The sequence below is a fragment of the Sceloporus occidentalis genome, unplaced genomic scaffold (assembly GCF_023333645.1).
Source record: "Sceloporus occidentalis isolate IW3139 unplaced genomic scaffold, rSceOcc1.0.p SCAF_22, whole genome shotgun sequence".
Taxonomy (NCBI): Eukaryota; Metazoa; Chordata; class Lepidosauria; order Squamata; family Phrynosomatidae; genus Sceloporus; species Sceloporus occidentalis.
Genome location: NW_028317002.1, coordinates 5,352,729 through 5,371,482, shown reverse-complemented (window position 1 = coordinate 5,371,482; position 18,754 = coordinate 5,352,729). Strand labels below are relative to the sequence as shown.

The 18,754-nt window shown below is 37.5% G+C and overlaps 1 protein-coding gene across 1 annotated transcript in view; it reads right to left on the bottom strand.

Annotated features, from left to right (window-relative positions):
- The window catches only part of LOC149300926 (uncharacterized), a 164,755-nt gene extending 146,625 nt beyond the window's left edge, over positions 1-18,130 (bottom strand). Inside the window, exons 1-17 of the mRNA XM_089484481.1 lie at positions 18,126-18,130; positions 16,969-17,139; positions 13,295-13,467; positions 12,441-12,631; positions 11,279-11,497; positions 10,683-10,831; positions 10,284-10,392; positions 7,869-7,990; positions 7,461-7,652; positions 6,210-6,441; positions 5,349-5,468; positions 4,809-4,976; positions 4,562-4,665; positions 3,043-3,121; positions 2,368-2,496; positions 1,750-1,914; positions 365-600 (exon numbers count right to left, since the gene is read on the bottom strand). Of these exons, the coding sequence (XP_089340607.1) occupies positions 365-600; positions 1,750-1,914; positions 2,368-2,496; positions 3,043-3,121; positions 4,562-4,665; positions 4,809-4,976; positions 5,349-5,468; positions 6,210-6,441; positions 7,461-7,652; positions 7,869-7,990; positions 10,284-10,392; positions 10,683-10,831; positions 11,279-11,497; positions 12,441-12,631; positions 13,295-13,467; positions 16,969-17,139; positions 18,126-18,130 (2,564 nt within the window). The remainder of the gene's footprint in view (positions 1-364; positions 601-1,749; positions 1,915-2,367; positions 2,497-3,042; positions 3,122-4,561; positions 4,666-4,808; positions 4,977-5,348; positions 5,469-6,209; positions 6,442-7,460; positions 7,653-7,868; positions 7,991-10,283; positions 10,393-10,682; positions 10,832-11,278; positions 11,498-12,440; positions 12,632-13,294; positions 13,468-16,968; positions 17,140-18,125) is intronic.
- Between the last annotated feature and the right edge of the window lie 624 nt (positions 18,131-18,754).

The window sequence follows — 18,754 nt, the reverse complement described above, 5'->3', positions numbered from 1 at the left end:
TTCTATCATTTTATAATTAAAAAGGACCCAAATAACTATTCATGAATTAACACTCAGAGGCAAAAATATGCTTAAAATATGCTTAAATTGATTGTGTTCTATGTACCTTTATTCATGCACCTATGCTGTCCCCAATTCCACCTACTAGCATCACTGTCAAGTCATTGAATGATCTGCTTAATGCAGAATGATGCTGATGTTTTGTGTATGAGGAATGGTACATTGTAAATTGACAAATAGTTGCTGTTCACATTGTAAATCAGTACCTGCGTTATAACTCTTTTTTCTTTACGGTGCACTTTGTTTTTATGTCGCAATCTTCATTTCAAAACAGATCAGAATTATGTACCACAATGAAACGTACCTCTGCATTATTAATAATTCAGTAATGGAATAGCACCTGCTGAAATCCCGGCAGGTGAAAATGTCAAGGTTTCCTTTGCACCATGCAGCCGATAGTTCGGTAATAACCTTGTAATTGTTTGTAACAATGAAGAAATTGGTATAGAGGTCTGTGCAAATATGCGACATGGCCAGCTCAATGTAATCTGCACTTTCATCCATGCTCCATGTGAAAAAGGTCATTCCAGCCTTCAGAATCTGTTCGAAAAAAGAAAAACCTGTGAAATTGATCTGCTTATAGAAGTCGTATAACAGGTTTTCATCTGGAAAAGGTCATGACTAAATTAACATCTTGATGATGACTTTATAAAGGAAAAAAACCGGCTATCATAATATAACCAAAACCAATTTGCCCAATATGTGGGCAAATTTACATCACTGATTTCATCACTTTCTCCCTGTTACATAAGTTTGCATAAAATTAAAAATTTAAGTAATAACAAAAACAAGAGAGTTTGAGAAATTCCATGAATACGCCAAACAGACAAGCCGCCATGGCAGAATTATTTCCAATACTATACTGGGACAAGAATGAGAACCACAGACCATGCAATCAAGCCAACTCTGTTTCTGGTGGAGTTTTCAACTAAAAATGTATTTATCTTATGGTGTAATGGCTGTGTATGTTGATAAAATCTGGCAGATCTAAAAAAAAAAATCATAATTTGCTTTTGATTTCCACTTGATTACATAAGGATAATATTATATCGTATTGGATAACCTTTATAATGTAATTGGCAAGCATCTGAAATAAATAAATACATGGTTATGTTTACATAGTGTCATGATCCCCAGGAATTTGAACCCTGATGTCTGGGTTTGCTGGCGCATGCTCCTGTTCTGAATGCCACCTGCAGGTTTTATTGCCTTTTGTGGCAGAAGTCAATCCTCTGCCTGTTCCCCTCTCTCTTTAACTGATCAGGTACTGGTTATAACTTATTGCTTAATGGGCCCTTGGGTTATTATAAACCCCATCCTTCCAGTTATCGGTGCTGATACATTTTTCTAGCTGCCTTGTATTTTCGGATTTGCCTTGTGGTGTTCCTGAATTCAGCTTGTTTACAGACCATCCTGCTATTCTCCTGTTCTTTTATCCCGACTTGTTTCCTGACCATTTTCAATCACAGACCTTAACTTCGCTTCTGTTATTACTGCTACTCAACCTGATGGAGCGTGCTCATTCTGCGCAGGATTTTGAGTCACCCACTACCCCTGTATCTGGAATCCAGCCCCTGTGCCCGTTACACAAAAGTCACCTTGCCTATAACGTTGTATGTATATATATATATATATATATATATATATATATATATATATATATATATATATATTGACTTTAAATTGTACCTCAGAGGACTTCAACAATTTCTTCTCGAACAGTGCCATCTGGTGGTCCGAGATCATTTTTATCACTTCATTGTATTTTGATACTACCGTTTCGAGACGTGTCACCAGCACTTTGAACTTAGTAATATCCGTGTTTTTCATTAAAGATTGAATAGACTCCGGAAGCTAGAACGCATGAAAAGAGCGGTAGAAATGTTGTTATTTATGTAAGAACAAGTATTTATCTTGCAAGACTACAGATAATGTTCAGATATTTAAAATGTTTAAAAAGAAAAAATAAACTTTGTATATTATCAAATTAATTGTAATTTTAGGAATAAAATCAAACAGGCATTAGCGCTTTTAAATGTGTTTATAACTGAAAATACAAGGTTAAACAGCCCAAGGCCATTTCAATAGCCTGAACTATCCACCAATGTGATTTGGTTGATACTGTATGTCTTTCCAATCCTTGGTCTTCCCCAAACTTCAATCCTTCCTGTCTGTGTTCATAAAAGACTAGGATTCTCATAACTAACCTCAACGACCTACATAGAGTACCATTTGTTGCAAAGAAGGAAATAGAAGGAAATTAGTTTTGTAATATTACATAATATATCTTATTAATCTTTTCTTTACCTTCATCCAAAATGGCGGTCCCATAAAGTATTCAGCTTCTCGTAAATAGACTAGAAGGTCTGGATTGAGATTTAGTTCAATTTTATCCAGATATTCATCATCGTCATCATGTTTTAAACCAGAGGATCTCTGAAATACAATGCATTCATTTGGTGAAAATCTATTATTGTCATAGGCCTTGATTTTAGTAATGCTTATATATTGGAAAATCTGAATATACAGTTGGAAAAGAGATCCCTGTATATGATATCTAATACCTGTACGATATCTTCAGGAATAGTATCTAGGTCAATGTTTGGATTTCAAATGACTACATTCAAAGTACAGGTCACATATAGCTCCTCTATAATAAAAAGCCCAGCTAATACCCCTCCAGTAGGCTAACAAGAGAGGGCTGAATAATGTAGAGATTATTTATACTGGTGACACCATATTAGTGAAAAAAGTTCCAATTCTCACTTATTATTTTAAATGGCAAACAAATAATAAGTATAATGGCTTTAAAACACAAAAAAAGCAGTAAGAATATAACTGTACTGTAGGTTAGGTGGCTCATTTTGGTTTTATACATATCTTTGAGTCATTTTGTTCCTTTTTTTAAGTTATTTTAAGTTAATACAAGTCAGTATTATTATTCCAGTCTAGTTAACCCAAATTTTAAAAAAAAATACTTACAAACAGAGGGACTTTTAAAGCATCACTGAGTTCCATATCCACAGCGGAGAGCCAAGATTTCATGTGACGGTCTCTAAACCTTGTATTTGGAGAACAAGAAATAAAAATGTATGCTCTATCTTATTGAATGTCATTGAGAAGTATCGTGAAGCTTTGCAAACAACTGATTATAATAATAAGCATTCATTTTGCTTCATACTAAATCCAGTGATATTTTTACAACAGGTTGTTAGATTTGTGTTGCCTGATTGATAACAATCCAAGGGTACTCCATATTGGCTGCAATGTCATTTTTCATTTCATTCCAGCCACAGCAGGAATTAGCCATTGATGTGCCATGGGGACATGATGTAAGCCCATAGGGCAACACTATTATCCAGATTGTTTTGCCGCACATCACAGAGGGTTCTTGAAAATATATATCTGAGGATAGATAATTAGATCTATGCCTTCCTTTTTTTTGAAGCATAATGAAAGCTTCATTGCAGGTTTTTACAGAAATATGTACTATATGTTAATAAAATTGTATATATATTGTGGAGCCATTATTTCCCTTCCACTTGATAAGTACTGTATAAATGTTAATGGTGATTAGTCAATCTGTATTGTATGATAAAACCTAATTGTGTGGTTGAATATTATACAGAAATGAAAATAAAAATGTTTTTCATCTGTAGCCTCCCATACATGATGCCTAAGCATCATCGGCAGTGTACATCACACCAGCTATTATATATACATTGTGACAGACAGCAGGGGATGATAACGGAGGGGGTGTATATATCCCCTTATATTTTGCAGGGTGGTTACCCTCAATAGTTTTACCAGCCCCAGGGAGATGTCTTGTCAAATAATGGAATTGTTGGATGTCTGTTATTTGTGTATTTTGGGTCCCTGGGGTGGAGCATTTGGAGAGTAGGGCAGGCCAGTGTTCCACTCCACAGGTTGTGAGAAGCCGAAGACCAGCAGGTGGGAATCCAGTCCGGAGATTCACGGATACTCTCCTAGTACTCACCTGGTTCCACTAATTAATGGGAGAGGCAGTTAAGTAGCCTCCTGAACTGAGAGCAAGAGAGATCATTTGGCTCCATGAGAGAGAGAGGGAGAGAGCTGCCAAAATACCGAGTGCTGCCAAAATACCGAGTGCTGCCAAAATACCGAGTGCTGCCAAAATACCGAGTGCTGCCAAAATACCGAGTGCTGCCAAAATACTGAGTGCTGCCAATATTGCATATATACTGTTATTTTTTGTTTGTTGGGAATGGATAAGCCGTCCAACTGCAGTTAGGTTGGAGAACCTTGTATTAATTAGTGCTCACAAGAGCAAGGCTTTTTGTTTTGATTTATTTATTTTCTGTAATGCCTGTGGTGAAAAATAAAAACAGGCCCAGCCTTTTATTTTACCCTCCTCGTGCCTGAGCCGTCTCTGCAGCCTGATAGACTGTGTGTAAGTAAAGATTCCCGGACAGAGTACCAAGTGAAGGGGTATTGTGTCACAACATATATATACTATATATACCTCTCTAGTTCTTCTTCTGTCTCTTTGTACAAGTGTCTTAATTTCCAGCCACAGTCTCCTTCAAGGGTAAGTGGTGATACCAATTTCAGCTTTGCCATGGGCTCCTTAACAAAGTAATAGAAAATGCCAAAATGTGTGTAAGCTGAAGAAAGCTTTATAATGCATAACAAGACCAGCTCAAATCCACAGTAGAATGTACTACTTCATCCTTATCTAACGTACAAATAAAAAACAGGCAGCAACTTACAGAAATCCGTGCATGAAGTCCTTTAATCCACAACAGCTTGCTCATGGCCGGTGTCATGTTAATATGCAATGGAGGACTGTTGGCCATTGCCAGGTACAAGTCATTCACCTGAGTGAGTTCTTCAATAAACATAGAAACAAGATGCTGATCTTTGTCCTTCAAATGAGCCTGAGGAAAAAAGAAAAATAAATTATCTGCGACTGCTATTACAATAGTGCTGGATTACATGGATAAACTGTCGACTCTGCCTGGTATAATGGCTATCCAGGCTGTGACTCAACTTTAAAGGTATAACACAAGTAATCCAATCCAAAGTAATATCTATGCGAAAATGCCAGAATTTTAATCAGTTCAAAAAAAAATCAGCATTTATAACCAGGACAAAAAGACCTCTCACCTAAGAAAGTGTGAGATATGGTTAGGTCGAGCTTGATCACAAAGGGTAGGGCAGCATAGTACAACCTTAATATTTCTGTGTCCTGTATGCAACTGCATGAGGATTTAGCTCAATAAGCGCATAAGTGTTGGAATTAATTTTACCTTTACAACATCTCGTCTGCTGATTCCTTCAAACACTTCTAAAAGCCTCAGCTGTGAAGCAATGGTAGGACATTGATGAAAACTGGCTTTCAGAACACCCCCAAGCTGGTGTTCTAGACTCTGCAATAAAGTAATATTGATAATGTTTCTAAGCTGAGCAGCACTGAGTGAAATGGAATCCACTTTACATGCTGTGTAGGTAATTCTAAATGCAATTTTCACTACACTTTGGATTTTAATACAACTGTAACAACTGAACAGATGGTGACAATCCACAGGATTTCCTTCTTATAAATAAGAAATGCATATATTGTTTAGACTAACATGACTGCAATTTACTCGCCATAGTGAATACTGAAAAATGTTAAAAGTTTACTAAAACAGTAAAAAAAACCAACTAAATTTCCAAAAACAGCATTACATGTGAATTAGCAAAATGAATCATGATTGTCCTACTCTAGATCATTACGGTCCAGGGTCAAAAAAGTAAATGTCATATGTTATTAGGGTTTATTCACCAAAGAGGGAGTTAGCAGGATAGCTGTGGGTCAGCACAAGTAAGCTTATTCTGTATGAATGACAGAACCAGGCCATATGGAATAGACTAATCAAACTATGCATTATACAGAGCCAACCAATCTCTTCCTGCAGAAGAAGCTCACTGGGGTTTGGCCCTTTATTATATGTACCAAAGTTTAGCCAGCAGACCTAATGGTGTTGCATGCCAAGCTAAAAAAGAATAACTTTGTAGATATGTGTAGGCGACAGCACGTTGGATGACCGGACTACAGAAGTCAAGAATCAAATGTTGCAAAAATAATGTAAAAATGTAATAAGGTTATATTATTTTATTTAGTTTACCTTTATAGTAGTTCTGAAGTCAAAAAATACCCTCTCAAAAGGACTGTTTTTGTCAGTTGTCAAAATATCTGCTATTTGGTTAACAAGAGTATTTTTTGCGACACAATACATGTCCCAAATTTCTTGCACCATAGCATCCAAACTGGAGGAGCCGGCACCCCCTATAGCCGCTACGTTCTTCAGAATTTGGAAATGCTTCATTGTCTCCACTAAGTCAAGCACATCATTGCACCTTAAAGGTAAAACAGAAAAGACTATATCATAAACAAACTACACACATTTTAACTAGCTTAATATTTCTTCCAAATCATGATATCGAGACAATTCTTCCAAAAATAAACAGCATTTGGCTACTTTACAGCTCCCTTCTATCCCTGACTGGTTCTGGCAGTAAGGAACTTTGCAGATTTTATACTATATCCCGTTGCACTAAACAGCCTTTCAGCTTTAAGCCAAGTGTCTCGGACAATTACATTATATGTAGGTTTGATAAATATTTAATTGTGCTAAAAGCAGTGTAGATGACAGGTCATGCGCAATGTACTGTATAGTTCTATGGCAACAAGGCACTCCTAAACAAGTTAAAATCTACATCATAATGAATTGCCATTCAAGCATCAAGACATACACTGAGCTTTGAAGACATTTTGGGAGGGCAAATACTAACTGAATAAAGACACTATATATATAGTAAAAGAAACTGCACATATCCTTCATAAGCCATACACTTGGGTGCATCATGCGCACGTCAAATAAGAGCAGACGAAAGAGAGCACACAAAGGATTTGAATAATGAATTTGCAAATATATCAAAGGGAATAATTTGGATTTAGTTACATTTCTTCTCAGCTTTTTTAAAATTTTTTTTTCATAGCATGCTCTATTCTGGACACTTTGACATTGCCTGAGAAATCTACCAGCATTCATCTTTCTGATGTGCTTAAGAGATCAAAAAAGCTTCTGGCTACATTTTGTTATTGATCATCATGATATTCCCAAACCGTTATTCATCGTGTGCCGTGCTCTCTAGATCTACTCCAAGTAATTACTACTTCTTGCTTTACTGTGAACAAGGAGAAGTCCGCTGTTTAAGAATGCTTTTACCTGCTAAAGAACAATCAATACATTTGTGACAAGTGCAATGAAGACATTCACCATCAATTACCAGCAGTTAATCTGTTGACTACTAGTACTCAATCCATCCAAGTTCAAATACTCAGCTAATGCTTACTAACAGTTGTTGTTTCTCACCTTTCCATAAACATGTTAATATTCTGGAAGCAGGTGGCATTATGTAGTGGCCACGGGGAATCTACCCATCGATCCTGGGAGTCATCTTTAAGATTCCTTTGATTTGTTGCAAACCAGTCTTTTCTGTTAAACTTTGGTTGTGGGGGTTCGTACATACGTAGATTCCACACAGCTCCTGTTGATTTCTTAAATCTGTGGCCAAAAAATATAAGTACATCAATAAGTGCGTACAATTCATTAGCAATTACCCCAAAAAAGGTTAAGAACAAAAAAAAATCTAATTTTAGAAGAATTTGAATGATAAAGCTAAATTGTGTGACAGTATAAAAATGTTCCTGGTGTTTTCTGTAGACAGGCGCTTACTACAATCTAAAACAAACCAAGGAAATGTGTACTATGGGATCATACATTTGTGCATAATTTTCCTCCATCTTCTTTGTGTTATATTCATCAGCCTTCACTTTTATATCCAGATAAGTCCCACGAAATGTTGCGCACAGTTTTAATGCTTCCTTTAATAAAGTGTATGCCTGTGAAAAGATAAACAACAAGTATATTATCATCAGATAACATAAAAACAGACATATCTGTGCAGAGCAATGTTGTCTGTACAAAAGGAAATGAACCAGCTGATACAATGATATGTATCATAAATGTGTGTGTTTTTTCCCCTAAAGCGTGAATCGCGGCTGAGATAATCTCAGAGATTTAAAGTTTTAATATAACTAAATTCCTTCATCAAAGAGAAAGCCCCATAGAAAAAAATCCTCCTTGAGCTTAAAATACAGTGTATTATACAATAAAGTAGGTTAGCATTGACAAAAACCTGGTTTTATGTAATTTTGTTCCAATAAACTTCCTTTATTTGCAGATCTGGAGGCTGCCATTGTTATCAGTCATGCCATATTATGGATGATTTTCCCTGCCCATCACCACACTGAGCTGATTCTTTATGGCAATGCTAATGAAGTCTGGCTGGGTGAGCTATTCTATTGTTTGTCTAGTAGATTTGGCTAATGTATAAAATGAAGAATACATCCAAATGGCTAACATGCAACTGTATAAAAAACATTACCGTATTGGCTCGAATATAGGCCGCACTTTTTTCCCCCACTTTAAGTCTTTAAAGTGGGGGTGCGGCCTATATTCGGGGTCTAGCGCCCGACGCCCGGGACATACAGTCCCGGGCGCCGGGCAGGCAGCAGGGTTAGGATACAGATCCCCCGCAGCGGTGCAGGGGACCTGCATCCTACTCTCCGATACACAGCCTCCCCTGCCAGCACATTCCACGGAGGGGGGGGTGCCGGCACGGGAGGTTGTCTAAGCGCATCGTGCGGACAGTCACCGGCTGCGGAGGTTGTTTACCCGCATCACCGCAGCCGGTGACCGTCTGCACGATGCGTTTTACCTCTGCCCCCAAGACTTACCAGAGCAGACTCCCGGGTGTCTTGCGGGGCCGGCGGGGGACACCTACGCAATACGCGTATACAACTTCCGGTGCCGGCACATCCGCTGAGTCCCGGCACCGGAAGTTGTATACGCCTATTGCGTAGATGTCCCCCGCCGGCCCCGCAAGACGACTGGGAGTCTGCTCTGGTGAGTCGGGGGGGGCAGAGTGGCAGCATATCTCCGGGGGGGGGGGCGACAGTGGCAGAATATCTCGGGGGGGAGGAGGAGGACAGTGGCAGCATATCTCGGGGGGGAGGAGAGTGGCAGCATATCTCGGTGGGGGGGGGACAGTGGCAGCATATCTCGGGGGGGAGGACAGTGGCAGCATATCTCGGGGGGGAGGACAGTGGCAGCATATCTTGGGGGGGAGACAGAGTGGCAGCATGTTTTTTTGGTGCTTTTTTAAAGAAAAAAACTTTTTCTTTAAAAAAGCACCAAACTTTTAGGGTGCGGCCTATATACGGGGTCGGCCTATATCCGAGCCAATACGGTATATTAAGCAAAAACTAGAGTGTTTTAACAAAGAAAACAGCGCATACGTTTAAGAATATATTTTAATCTGATACTGGCAATAAAACATTTGGTGTAAATTCCCCATTAAAACTATCTATTTCTTGCGGTTTTAGTTTGTGAAGTGATTAAATGTTTAAAAGGTTTTAACAGATTACAGGAAAGACGTTTATTTCATGGAAGGAGAAGTGTTAGAAAAAGATACCATGGTCCAAAACTAGAAGGTCAGAGGTTTAATAGGCAGACTAGACGGGCCAAATTGTTCTTATCTGTCGTCAAGTTCTAATGTTTCTGCATATAAGTGGGATTGTTTTAGAGATAATTGGTATAAAATCTTGCCTTACGGAACCTGTGATCTGTATCAACCTGTGGCAGAGCCGGTAGCATTTATTAATTTCCTGCCCCGAACTTCTCTTTCTTGTCCTAATCCCACCATTAAAAAGGCTACATGGAACCAACCTTAACAACAGAGAACAGCTAAGTTAATAGGTAAGAGACAGTTGGGCCAATGGCAAGACACATATGTTGCTTTTCCCATTTGTATTCACATAAGGTTGAATTGTAAATATATCTTATTGCTTATTTTAAGAATTAAGCACTTTTACATTAGTATATCCAGTGTGTAAACATGTAAAATGTAGGTTCTGAGAAGAGCGGCACATCCAATTTAATGAAATGTCTAGGACCAACTCCTGCAGCTCTTCCTGCAAGAAGGTCTGAGCTGGCACTCTATAATGCATTGTGAATAGAGCAAGATAATCAAGCTTATTCATCTCTGCATTATATGAATCATCTGCAGTAAGTACAACAAAGGTTGTTTTTTCATTTTTTTTTCTGCTTATGGAGAGAAATTAACTGTCTTACCTGAGGAGCATCTAATATATCTCTTCCTATTAGGTGTCCGGCAATCTGTACCACCTCATTGGACATTAGTTTGAGAAGATTTAAAAATACTTTGTTTTGATGATAGTACCTGTGTAGTACAAATAATACGATTAGTTTACTAGTAATATACATAATGTAAGAACAAATAGTAAACATAGGTAATTTTCTTCTTGAACACTGCTCATTTATTACCCAGTCAGATAATGTGTATCGGAAAATGGTTTATGGATATATGCCCACTAATTAATGGGATTATTAATATAGTTACCAACAGAATGGTCCAATATCTAGTCTTCTTGTTTATTAACAGATCATTGTCAAATTCCATTATGCACAAATTAAGTGATAAACAGAAATACAATAAGATCATTATATTACCTTGAATGTTTCCAAACCAGAAATAAACTATGTAACATTGGGAGAAACAATGTTTGCTTTTCTTTTTCAGATGAAGCCAATTTCATCTTATCATACCACTGAAGTAGCGTTTTCAAAAAACTCAGGTTTTCTTCAGCCTGGCAAAGTGCCTGTAAATTAAAGATTTTTGTAGCTACATAAAAAAACGTTGTTACAAAAGATTACAAAAGAAGCAATGCAAGGCAGCTATTCTGACACACCATCAACAACACTTGCCAGCCAATAACCGGTACTACAATTCCTCAGTCATAGTACACTTTGGCCAAACTTTGCTACCCCCCCCTGCACATTTGGCCACCAAAGTTTCTTAACTCCCCCAACATCTACGTTTATGAAACCCTTGCACACAGCAAATACATCTTAAAGAAACAAAAAAAATGTAATGCCTATCTAGTCCTGTTTTAGAGTACTTTTTGCCAAGATGTGCTTTGGTTGTTTCCCAGATTTGTGTAGAGCCCCTGGGTTATCTAATGTTTTTATCCAGTAAGTAATCCTGGGATAGCTACTGACCCCATTAAAGGTCAGAGTTTTGACCCTATGAAAACTTTTAGACTCACCTTCTTCACGTCCTGTGAGACAGTTTTGATTGAATGTCCATATGTGCTTTTCGCTTCTTCCAAGAGAGAGACAATATCTGTAGCCTCAACAGAACTTAATTGTTTTGTTATAGACTGAAGAGTCTGGATATGCATTTTCCACATGTCCTGTTCTTCATAAATCCCAGGTTTTTGACCCTTGGTTTTAATTTCTGTGAGCGGGTCATGTTTCAGGACAACCTACGTGTGAAATAAGTGAAATACTTCCATTGGTTTAACAATATAAAAAATGTAATCTAATTTATAATTATTTATTTGTGTGTAATAATGATATTTCTGTCTTCTTATACAGCATCTTGTGGGTTATAGCCCGAAGCAACCAGAATATGATGTTGTTATACCAAATCCCACCTTGTTCTCATTGTACTAAAAATAATGTTTTTGGACATAGGGGTTCTGAGGTTACATTACACACAGTTTTTGCATACTTGCATTAAACAATTCATATGTAAGAGTTATTAACTACTCCTGTGTTTTCTGCCCCTATAAACTTCATTAGCTGCCATTGCCAACCGCCTCCCTTAGATGTATTGAATGTTCTTCTAAGATTAAAGGTAGACCAATGTACAGCTGCTAGCATCTCACCTTGATTTGCTTTATCCAGCCAATAATTGTTGTTTCCAAAATATGGATCGCAGCTCCGTGTTTACTGACTAATGATGTGTTTTTTAGCAACTCCAGGGAAGGGACCGGCAGCACAATTGAACCCTTAATAGAAAATCAACATGCTTTTATATTTACAGTACGTATACAACTAGTACTGAAAGACCATCACGTAACACTGACTTTTACATGATACAGTACCTTCAATAGTATTTTGTATTCTTAAGTTATCAGATTTAACATCTAGCTCTGGGAACTAGATAAGCCATACCTTGAAACATACCCTTCTTTTATTATTATTATTATTATTATTATTATTATTATTATTATTTGTCTTTATTATTATATAGATGCCATTACCTTGAAATATACCCTTATTATTATTATAATTATCATTATTATTAATAATATCTTTCAATTATATAGAGAAAGCAATTTACATTCAAAGGCTATGGCTAAACTAGAACTAGCAAGACTAATTGGTGGATGATTATTACGGTTCTTTGAGGACTGGTCTTACCTCAGCATGACCCGCAATGATCTCCAGGTCCCCAGTAAACTTATGCAAAATGTCAATGATTTTGTCAGCACTGAACTGTGCTCCAGCCATTACGCCGTCATTGCACAGAAGTGGCAAGTAAACTTGGTGAAGAACCATATTAATGTACGTCAAGGGGAATTTGGCACAATCCACTGATATCACATTGTTAGCTGAGGAGAAAAAAAATAAGGATTACAGGCGGCACATATATTGATACAGACCAATTCTAAACATAAGTGATCTCCAGGGCCAGTTTTAGCAATAGGCATCTTGGGTAGCTGCCTCTTCCCTCCCTTCACGTCTCTCCTTTCTAACAGATCAGGATGTTTGCTGGGTTGAGTGTATCATGTTGTAGAGCCATAAAAGTCACATTAATGTTTAAATAAAAAGCTAACACAAAGCAAACTATATGTTAATAAATGAAACTGTTTGAATAACAGAATAAATATAAAATAATGGGTGGCACCAAAACAGTATTCTTGCCTGGGTGCCATTTGGTCTAGGAACGACCTTTGAGATCTGTAGGCCTCAGCATTTTTTAACTCACAGCAATGCAAACCAGTCTCATATAAGAATGTCAACAGGGCAACATCTTGTAGAGATGATAGGCAGTCGGGTTTAGATTAAGTCTAATTAAACACATTTGCTGCCAGAGATCAATAGATGTGAGCATTTTGTTTATTGCAACATGGGAGAGTTTTTAGTGTACATATGGTCATATATGGGCATATATACATATATATTTTTTGAACGTTACATAAAAAGTGGCCTCAAAAGTCTGTGTTAGTGTTATCAGTCCTTGTCTCTTGATGTTTTGTTTTTTCTGTTTTTACCTATGTTTTCCAGTGAAAGTTTGCATGCAGTTCCCAGTTTAATAAAACATATGCATTTGTTTTGAAGGCTATCAGGGGGAGAGAGTGAGGCTGCCAACGAAGTCTTGGTATGCTTGAAATAGATATACAAAGCATGGACATCTTCATTCTTCAGGAACTCTAACAGACAGTTCCTAAAAAACAATATATAAAAAAGTTAAGGGACATTTCAGGAATACGGTACCAGCAAAATAAAAGCAAGGCTCATCTTATCAACAAGCCTTGTACTCCAAACCAGTAATTAGCGATGCTTTGACATGAGCTGGTTTTAATAAATTATATGGCGGACCAATAGGTTTCAGATTGAGAATAAGGGGACTAAGTACTACTCAAGTTATACTTGTAATACCTTACCTAAATATTAGGTCATCTAGCTCAAAATCCACATTAGCAACATTACTCAAATGACATTATATAAACTGGCTCTAAAGTTAAAAAAATCAGAGTTAATTTATTGCTAAAAGGTTTACTTAGCAACATGTGAGCATTCAGTAAAGTCCTACTTACCTATAAGTATAATCCTGTAGTAAAGTTTTAATATCATCTGACCGTGGCCTAAGGGATGATGAGATTCTAATTTCCAACCAATGCAGTAGTTCCTCCATTCTTTTTTTCCAGTTTAATAGGAAGCAGGTGTAAGTAGATTCTGTTGTGGTATCTGATTCAAGAAATAAGTTTAACAAATGTTAGAAACATTAAAAAGGTTCACTATACAAATAAGTTGTTTTCTTCAGGACTACATAGTCTTATAAAACACAAAATATTAAGTAATATCTGAATTTTTCTAAAGTCACTAGAACACTTTTTTTTTTGCAGAGGATTTTTTATAACATGGCCTTTCATATACAAACACACTAAACATCAAAAATAATTTTGTCCACCTTGCATAGAATTAAAACATGATCTAATTCAAACATGATGAATTGGGTTCATAGGGGTGGTTTTTCAGCTCAGACCTCTATAATTACTAAATCAAGACCGCCTCTGCCCTAATACTGTTTTGAATATCGAGCCATGGATAGCAGTAGCAGCCGAGAGGTTATTTTGTTATAGCTATTTGGTCTGTAGTTTAACTCTGTAGTGAGCATTGAACTATCCAGGTTCAATTACAATATTTTGTCAACATTCTTAGCGGATTCAGATAAAAAGTTAAGTTTTAATTGTTTAGTGTCTTTTTTCTTTCACCTTAGTTTCCAGTACCTGTAAACAATCCTTCATGGACCTACATTAAAATGTCTTATGTGGATATGGTCACTGTTTTCACCAGCACTTAAAGCACAAAACTGAACAAATAAACTAAAATGTCAAGCAAAATGCATACACAAGACTTGCTGATACAAAGTTGCATACTGGTACAGACTGGGCCTGAATCTGCCTTGCCTCCACAATGAAGGAAGATGAAGGCTGGCCAGATCAGAGTAAATTTGGAGCAAACCCAACACCTCTCATCATCCTGAGAACACCATCCCAAAGTGAAGCATGGTGGTGGCAGCATCATGCTGGGGGAATGTTTTACATCAGCAGGGACTGGGAAACTTGCCAGGATTTGAGGAATGATGACGCTAAATACAGAGAAATTCTGTATTTCAGTCATCTAGAGATTTGAGACTGGGACGAAGGTTCACCTTTAAGCAGGACAATGACCTGAGGAAACATTTAAATGTCAAATTTAAATGTCAAAGCCCAGACCTCAATCCAAGCGGAACCCATGCAACTTAAAGGAGATGGAGCAATTTAGCCCTGAAGTTAGGGTGAAAATCCCAGTGGTCAGATGTGCCAAGCTTAAAGGGGTGTATCCCAAGAGACTTGCAGCTGTAATTGCTGCAAAAGGTGGCTCTAAAAAATATTGACTTTGGGGGTTGAATAGTCAACATGCTTTCTGTTGTTTTTTTTTCTTATTTCTTGTTTTTAAACAATAACAAATATATTGCATCTTCAAAGTGGTAGGCATGTTGTTGAAATCAAATGATACAACCCCCCAACAAATCCATTTTAATTCCAACAAAATGAATGTGAATACATTTGCAAGGCACTGTGTAACCCTCAATGTACACTGTGCAGAACCCACTTATAGAAAAGAATGCATAAAACAAGTACAGAAAGGATCAAGTTATATTGTAAATTCTTTTTAAAGTCCTCGTTGCTGTAAACATTATAGTTGTGATATGTGAAACTCCAAGTAAAACACATAAAAAGCTTCAGACAGTGACCCATTTTAATCTAAGGAGCCCAATGGGACATTTCCCCCTTGTCCTCCACAAAGCAGGAAAGATTAGGGGGTCCAAGCCAGAGGTTACACAAACCTTCACCTCTCTCACACTCCGATACAACTGGCCTGGATGGAGCTATGGGAAAGAAGTTGATGCATAAGACAGTCCTGTTCAACCTGGATACCATATATCAGTAAGGATCTGATGGAGCTTCTTAAATTCCATGTTTTATTAGTAGTACATACATTAATGGGGTGCCTTACTACCAGCAGCCATGTATAACATTGTATTTTAAGTAGTTCATTTAACTGCATTGGCTTTGTTAAATTGATTTGGATAACTAATAATCTGTAGTTTATTCCACATAGCCAATAAAACATTCATTTCATGTTTGCTTTTAGTACCTGAGCAGATAGTATCACTAAATGCAAATCACGTTTTCCTTTAGTGATAGACGGTATAGTGAGTGTTCCTATTTCTCAATTTAACCTTGGGGCTGTTTGCAAGTGACTGGTTATGGCGACGGTATGTATATTCACTATGTTTTTTAATACTGTCCTACTGTATTTTTTATTTATTACTTCATTATTTATAGATTTAGGTATACATTAATCAACTGGTAATACTAGACATATTCATTCATTCACAACTTTTCCCAAAAATTTTATTAATGTTTAATGTTCCATAACTCTACTGTACAATGTACATTTTGGTACAGCTACATAAGAACATGATCGTAAACCTAAAACCAATAGTTCAACCCAGCGCTTATAACACCGTATAAATAAGAAAAACAATAAATGATACAATGTAACAGCAAATAAAAACATAAGTTTAAAGTTAAAGGTTCAAACCAACATATAAGCTAATTTAAGGTATGACAGAAAACATACATTGTGACTTTCCTATAATGCACAAAAGGTCGTGCAAAATTCAAGTTTAAATTTAGTTTCAAATGTAACATGCACATTATACCATATTTTTACTGTATTGTTTATTTATTATTTCATTACAGAACCCTATTAACATGCAAATTATATCTATTCTTTAATTAATTCTAAAACAGATTTATAAAAGTATCACAAATTCCTTTGCACAATTTCAAACTTATTTTAGACACATAAGACACAACAATAATTATTAATTATCAACTAAAGACACCTATTTGGTACAATGCACACCTTCCTATTGGAAACAACAATGTAGTACGAAATATACGATATTAAGCATGTACGACTATGCTTTAGAGATCACAAGTTAAAAATCTAAACTATGCTAAAAGGAAACAAGAGTGTATGCTTCTGTGCTGTAAACTCTTGATACAACTCCTTCTAATGACAGAACTTTAACCTTTACTTGCCAACATGCCAATATGGACTCAGTTACTTAACTATTTAAGAAGCCTGTATTAGTGTGTTTGCTTACCTTAGTTTGCAGGAGTCTCCTTGTGGCAAGCAGGGAGGCAAATCTGCTTCTTGACATGAACAGTAGTAGTGTTGTGTCTGCTGGTTGCTTGGCACCTGCATGTGGCTACCAACGCCTGGAGGTGGAGGTGGAGGAGGACAGGGGCAGGGCTGATCACTGAGAAACCCTTTACTGTTAAAGAACAGATCAGGAGATAGGGATCAGAATTCTTTTGTTTCATCTATTGACTTTATTGTCTTCACATATGGTGATGAAGCAATAACACTTAATAGCAATGCTGTTGCAAGTTACAATACTGATCAATATAATATTATGAGGCAATAGACAAAATAAATAATATACTATATGGGTTATACAAAATAAATAATATACTGTGTGGGTTATACAAAGTACATAATATACTGTGTGGGTTATAGAAAGTACATGATATACTGTGTGGGTTATACATAATCAGCACCTGCATTTCCATAAATAAATACAATAAATCCAATGTATAGTAATGCACTGTTCTGCTGTTCTAGTTGTCTTTGGAACCTTCCATAAATTCTATTAAACATATATATATTTTTTTAACTAATTTATTAATAATTTACTAATTTATTAGTATGTGTGAAAAAAAAAAAATAATAATAATAATAATAATAATACATTTCTTCACTATGATCAGAGTTTTCCCCACTTGTTGTATGCAATTGTATAGTAGTCTGTGATCTATTATCCTGCAAATAATTTTACATTTATATTGCCCTTCGTGCTTTACTGATATATACACATATATATATATATATATATATATATATATATATATATATTAATGAGATGTTGTCACGTACAAGTAGTTAGGAGACACCGTGGTCAGGTAGGACTCCAGGACAGAACAGGTCAAACAAGCCGAGGTCAGGTTTCCGGAGAGCAGGATAGTCATATAACGTAGCCAAGGTCAGGATTCAGGAAAAGAGGATAAACGTAAACGTAGCCGAGGTCAGGAATCAGGAAATCAACGAAGTCAGACAAGCCGGGATCATACACGAGAATACAGAATCAAACGCTATCTGGGTACTAGCACAAGGCATAGAAAACCCACAGAAGGCAATGTCAGACAGAACTGAGGAGGTTTAAATAGGAACCGCAGAGGAAGTTCAAATCTCCCGCCAAACCTCATGACGTCACTTCCAATGTCCGGGAATCGCCACCATCATGGTTGTGGCGTAATCTCCCCTCATATATGCCTGACGCCGTGTTCCAGGGGGTCTGCCTCTCCTGGGCGGCAGTTCAGACGACGACGGCAGAAGCGGCACCGCGTTGGAGGGCGGCCTCCCTCTCCTGCGAGGCGGCTGCTGCGGTGGTAGCCGTGCGTTGGAGGGGGGTCTCCCTCTCCTGCGTGGCGGCTCCGGTGGCCGTGCGTTGGAGGGGGGTCTCCCTTTCCTGCGTGGCGGCTCCGGTGGCCGTGCGTTGGAGAGGGGTCTCCCTCTCTTGCGAGGCGGCTCCGGTGGCCGTGCGTTGGAGGGGGGTCTCCCTCTCCTGCGAGGCGGCTCCGGTGGCCGTGCGTTGGAGGGGGGTCTCCCTCTCCTGCGTGGCGGCTGTGGAGGCAACGTGGGAGCCGGGGGCAGGTAGGTAACAGATGTATATTATAAATTTTACTCATTGATGGTACTGTAGGTATCACTAAAGATTGTAATAGACAGGAACATTGCTTCCATCAGTTGCTATGGTGATTGCACCATTTGGGTTATTATTATGTTTAATTCATGTTGTGAAGTCTTGATAAATCAACTGACACCATAAA